General features: G+C 36.3%; 1 protein-coding gene across 6 annotated transcripts in view; it reads left to right on the top strand.

Moving 5' to 3' along the window:
• The window catches only part of LOC102681549, a 67,893-nt gene that overhangs the window by 27,805 nt on the left and 33,860 nt on the right, over positions 1-6,228 (top strand). For 5 of the 6 annotated variants that reach the window (XR_421275.2, XR_004149979.1, XM_006612578.2 and 2 more), the window contains exons 2-4: positions 1,114-1,225; positions 3,980-4,167; positions 5,273-6,228. Coding sequence is in view for 4 of the 6 variants with exons in the window: in XM_006612578.2 (XP_006612641.1) it covers positions 1,114-1,225; positions 3,980-4,167; positions 5,273-6,228 (1,256 nt within the window). In the remaining 2 variants the exon portion in view is untranslated. The remainder of the gene's footprint in view (positions 1-1,113; positions 1,226-3,979; positions 4,168-5,272) is intronic. The other variant, XM_031508994.1, reaches the window with a different exon arrangement.

The raw sequence follows: 6,228 nt of genomic DNA on the forward strand, positions 1-6,228 counted from the left end.
TCTTTGAGTTTAAAATCAGGTCAAAGAATACGCGACGAAAATATATTTTCTGGAAGGAAATAACTAGAAACATATTTTTATTTTTTTCTTTTTTTTTTCTTTAATTAAAAATTATTCTTTCATAATTCATTTCGAAAATTCGTTTAACTAATAGAATAGTGTTTAATGACTATCTAACAATTATTCAATCTCAAAAATTAATGGAGAGAAATTTAATAAGAAAAAAAAAAATAAATAAATATAGGAATAGAAGTTTTAACATTATTAATATAATTAATTATATTACCAATTATAGAAGGATGATGTAAAATTAGTATTGGTAATTAGAAAATGCCGAATGATTAAGATTCCGGATAATTAAGCTCTCACTATAATTATTTATTTATCGTATATTTTTCCATCGTAAAAATCACTCGATACTTTATATCGAAAAATCTTTCTTCCCTATTTTTTTTCCATTATTCCTGCCAGCTCCGTCTTTCTAAAGCTGTCGCCTTTACAAACCTATATTCGTAACTTTCGAAACGAGGGTTGCTCCCCCTCGTCGTAAGCAAATTCCCTTGGTAATCGGCGAAACCTTCGCCTCGATCGACGATTTCCACGGGTATCTGTACGCAGAACGACTATTGCCAGCCGCCGCTTTGTTTCCTGGCTCCGCTTTAACCTTTCATCCCTCTCGTTCGACGCGATAAAAAGTTCAATATCGCTGTGAAAAGCTTGCTAGCCGAGGGGCGTGGAGAGGGGGAGGCATATGCAAGTACTTTTGCCGGCATTTCAAAGTGGCGAGGGCCCTATTGACTTCCGGTCGGAGTTCGAGCAGGAGGAAAAGCGAGGTTCCAAGGCCTCTGGAATCTGAGAAAACTTTCCTCCTCGTCCAGGTGAAACTTTCCGCCAGCCGGAAATGGAAACTCTCGCGCCTCTGTTTCGTAGCACGGGCGTCGTATCGCGTATGCCTCTCGTTTCCGTTTCTTTTCCTCCGTTTTCTCCTCTCTCTTATTTTCTTCTTCTCCCCTCCTCCTCCTCCTTTTTTTTTTCATTTTATCCCTCGTTCGGATTTATCACGATGTCTCGTATTCAACAGGGATTGAACGCGATATTTTTGTTGCTTTATAGGACGCTGCCAAAACGCGGATCCGCGAGAACAATTCGATAACAGGGATGACGCGAGGAAAATAGACGATCTGCGCGATGAACTGCAGGCTGACGATGCGGATCAGTCGTATGTGTAAGTACTTTGTGCATATTTGATGCTGTCGAACGTGTCGATTATCGAACAGCTTTCGATTCGAGGATATAAAAAATGGTTAATCGGTGGTTAATTGATGATTGTCGAGTCATCATTTGGATGTTATTATAGTGAAATTTTATCCTACAAAATTAGGATTGTTTCTTTGAAAAGAAATTGATATATTTTTTTTTTGTTGTTAAAGATTCAGAATGTTATAACTTTCTTGAAAAAATTTTATAGGGATTTTTCGTTTAGAGATTCGTACGTAAATTTGAACGTCGATTTTTATTGATTTTGAAAATATTCTATTCTATTCTATCTCCCTTTGGAATGTGTAACGCGTGTCCTGTGACAACGGAGTTAATGAGCGAATTGGCTCGTTAATTACCAAGGTCGACAGTTATGTTTGTGGAGCAGTGTCAATTGTTTCAAGTGAGCCTAGTTTTGAATTAACCTTAAAAGAACGAGTTTGGATAATGTATTTCTGTCGATCAATTTTGAAGTTAAATTTAGAAAGGATAGATTTTAGATTTTATATTTATTTTTTAAAGGTTTTTTTTTTCTAGTGGTGTTTATTTTCAGGTTTATAATTATATTCGAAGTTATTTATTAAAGAATCTTTTTATCGAGAAAGTTTGTGAATTAATGTGATTAATTTTTAACAATGCAGTGACGAATCAATTTCCATTCTAAAAAACCAGCTACGTGACCTTCGATTATTACTTGACTATAAATCAGACAGTTTGTCTTCGAATATATTATCAAGGCTGCACGTGGCATAAAAATTAGATATCAAACATATTATATTAATATAACGTTCTTTTTTTCATTCAAAATAATTTATAATATTTCCAATCAATAGTAATTGTTCAAATAATATATTGAATAAATTAAATATCAGTTTGAAATTTACCACCATTGATATTGATATTCTTCACAGTATCCTTGACTTTTTGACACAATTTCATTTTGAATATATCAATCTCTCGATTGTTAAAAATTAGTTTAACATTCTGTTCGATAAAGTGTTAATTCTTTCATAATTTTAAATATTGTACAAAATTCTAGTTCGAATTATGGATCCAACTCTTATATTTCTTTTGTTATAAAACTATTGAAAGGAAGAAAATCAAAAAAAAAAAAAAAAATTAGATGAACAAAAATCAAAACTGAATTGGGAATAAATTCTCCAATTCATCCCTTCTAAATTTTCTTCAAATAAATCTCCGCAAAACTATCCTTCAAATATCCTCATGTACCATAATAACTCACCCATACCATAATAAATCAATAAAAAAAAAAAAGGGAGACGGGAAAAAGAAATAAGCAATAGAAATAAGAAGAAACGTACCTCACATTTCTTGTTTCCTTTCTGCAACAAGTTCACCGAGCGAATTTAATAAACTTCTCGATCGAATGGCCGAGTTGGTAGTGGGCATCGAGGATCAAACGGTTGAACTTGGGAGAACCGATAATTACAGCGGAGTAACGAAATAAGGGCGGTCGTATTACACACTCGAACTTTCTAATTGATACGTAACACAGTGGAACCGCATTCGTGGAAATCCTAATTTCACGGTGCACACTGGTCAACGTTAGTCTCAATTACACGGTAGCACGGCTTATAATTATCGAAGTTAAAAGATCCTAGGAATGGTGGAATGATGATATTCGTAGACCAGATCCACACGATGAAACAAAATTTAACTTTTCGTTTAAAATTATTGGAATGTTTAACAATAAAATTTCATTTTGTATTGATCTTGTCGATAAATTAATCGAGATCTTTAAATAGATAGATTCATTTTAACCCTTTGTTGATCTTATTTCGAATTGGTTTCTATTTCATTTAATATTTATTAGTTTTAACATATAAGTTGCATTTGTATTATAATTTGATAATAGTATTATAATTTAATAATATCAATCAGTTTAATATAAAATTTTTGCATAGAAAAATATACGGATACATTATTGAAAATACAATTTATATATTACAATTATTTTAAAAATTATTTTATGACATTGAACCAATTGATATTCCAGACAACTGCAAATGGTTAATGATTTAATGGAGAGCATTCGTGTAGAATATGATACATACAATATGCGATTGTAATCCTGACATGATGGATCATAAAAGATGGCCAGGTTACTCGTGATTCATATTAATCACTATATACATCAATCGAATAAAAGTTACTTCGAATAATAATCGCACGATACGAATATGATTACAAAATGAAATTTTGTTTTCGAGGAAAATATCAACAAAATACATAAATTTCTTAAAATTACTTAACCATCTTATTTAAAATGAATATAAAAATTATTCCAAAGAAAAGTAATTTTTAATAAAAAATTCACTTTCGACTAAATTCCACGTCACAGTTTCCATATCAGCGCGAATCCAATTCGATCCAAAGCATAATTCCTTTCGTTTAAATCGCGATTTCCCCGGACAGGAAGGATAATGTTTTAAAAATTATTAAGAATCCTTCAGGTTGATCCGTCGATACAAAACGCTCCCGCGTTGCTTTCGGAGGAAACTCGATGGAAAGTGTCCTCGAGAAGAAAATATTAAAAGAGGTTGAAAACTTGAAAGAGATACGCGGCATTATGCATGTCAAACGGGGATGGACTAGCCAAGTACGCAGTCTTTTCATTTTCTTCGAGATCAAGGGGGGAAGGGAGAGAAAGAGAGAGAGAGAGAGAGAAAGAGAAAAAACGGTTGGTTATGTTGTCCATTAGCTGGGATGCGTCTCTCGAGGGTAAAAAGACGCTCGATGAGAACGGGAGCTCCCTCTCGTCTCGAAACGCGGCAGAGGTGTCGGAGACGGAAGTGGAAACAGCGCCTCGGGCAGACGGAAATAGGGACAAGGTCCTCGTTCCACCAGGAGGTGTTTCCAACTCATCGTTTCGGCCGGGTCTGAATGTCAGTGAGTAAAAATGTTTGCCTTACGAATCGGATTGTAAGAGTTCTCGTTACAATCGTGTAAATTTTAGGAAATTAACTTTGCTTTTTGTTGATTTTTCAAAGAGGAAATGATTTATTTTTTTCTTTTATTTTCGATTAGAACGAAGAAATTATTTTGCTAGAAGATAAGTTAGAAATAACAGTTAGTCTTTTATTTCTTTTTGCTTTATTATTTTTGGGTGTGCCATTGTATGATTTGCAGTTACAATTTACTAATAAATAATAAAAGCTTTTTTTAATAAATTACAATTTTTATTCTTGACGAATAAACAATCAATTTCGATTGTAGAAGATTGAAAATAATACAAATTTGAATATTAATTGTAATAAATATTTATTTTTTAATCATGTGAATATCATGAATATATGATGAACATGTGAAATATTATTTGATTGCAAACAAGAATTGCTTCAGTTTATTGCATGTTAAACGATAGTGTTTACATGTGGCATTAATGTCTATTTCAAACAAGAAGAAATCACGTGTTAATCAGTGCGTGACAAACGCATCATTGGATGTGTTCAAAGTTATCGTATGTATATTTGTGAATAATTTTTATAATATCACAGTTTACATTGAAATTTATTGCATCAATGATTCAAAGTATTAAGAATATTATAGATTTTCTTTTATTCGTATTTAAACTTTTAACTGTGCTGTTTAATATTTGACGATATTTTCAATGATGGTCTATTTCATATACCAAATTATATACTAAACATTTAACAGTATTACAAGGAGACCTCGTCCATGCATAATTGTTACATTTTAAAATATTATTGGAGGAAGTTTATAATATCAGAAGAATTTACAAATCGTAATAGAATTCGAGGCAGTGAAAAAAGCACATTGTAAAAATTAGAAAAATAATTTCTACATATACACAATCGCTACAGTTCAAAGAGATCCAGCCAAAAGAAAACGTATAACGCAAATAATCGAAAAATCCAAGATCAAACTTCGAAGCAAGCGTTAAATCAATCGAACCACGAATCATTCCGTACCTCTCCATCCAAGATTTTCCCCAATCTTTAACAACAACCAAAAAAATCTACCTCCCTTTCAGCAGCCTCGACATCGATCACTCGTCGAAAGGGCGACGGCGGTGACAGATCCCGGAAGAAACGTCGCAGGAACAAAGATTCGAAGAGCGCAAACACAGAGGTGGATCGTCAACGAGACGGCACCCAGGAGAACGAGATCAGGGGAAAGCGAAACGGGCAGACGAAGAAGCCTAAAGATTCCGCGGCGAGGAGGTATCGCGCGGAGCGTCGCAGGAGGAGGAAGAATCGCGAGCGGAAACGCGGGAGGAAGAGGGCGAGGAACGGCGAGAAGAACGGCGAGGCGCGTCGAGCGTCCAAGTTCAAGAGAAGGATGAACGACGCGCCCGCGGCGCTGCTTCTCGGCAAGATCGATGGCCACGTGGTGGACGACACGAACGTGACTTGGAGAGGTAACCAAACGCGCTCGAGCGGCACCGATGTTACGTCACCGTCCAATCTTCAGGATCAATTAACCACCGAGGCTACGAAGAGATCCGCGCAGACAACGTCGCGTTACAACATGTACGAGGACACCGTGGAGAGAGAATTTTCGAAACAGCTCGAGAAAGAGATCTCGCGGACCCAGATGGAGGATCCGGCCAGCTTGGAGAACCGTATCCTGGGCAGCTCTGTGCCCAAGTCATCGAGGAAAAATTGGGGTCGAAAACAGGAGGAGGAGGAGGAGGAGGAGGAGGAGGAGGAGGAGGAGAAGGCGGTGGAGAAGGGTGGTAACACGAACGAGGCGAAGTTCGGCAACTCTAGGTACGACGCTGAGAAGATGTTGGGCTACTCGAGGACGGAGGAGGATCTGCCCATTCTGGATTTGGAGAACGAGGTCCTGGCGAGGACGTTGAAGGATTACAACGCGTACATGACGTCGAGTTTGAGATTGTCGATGGTGGCGAGGCGGGACGAGGTCGAGCGGAGGAGGGCAGGCGGATCGCATTTTCATGGAAAGCCCATAATCGACGAGGCAGAG

This window comes from Apis dorsata, unplaced genomic scaffold (assembly GCF_000469605.1).
Source record: "Apis dorsata unplaced genomic scaffold, Apis dorsata 1.3 scaffold_117, whole genome shotgun sequence".
NCBI classification, from domain to species: Eukaryota; Metazoa; Arthropoda; class Insecta; order Hymenoptera; family Apidae; genus Apis; species Apis dorsata.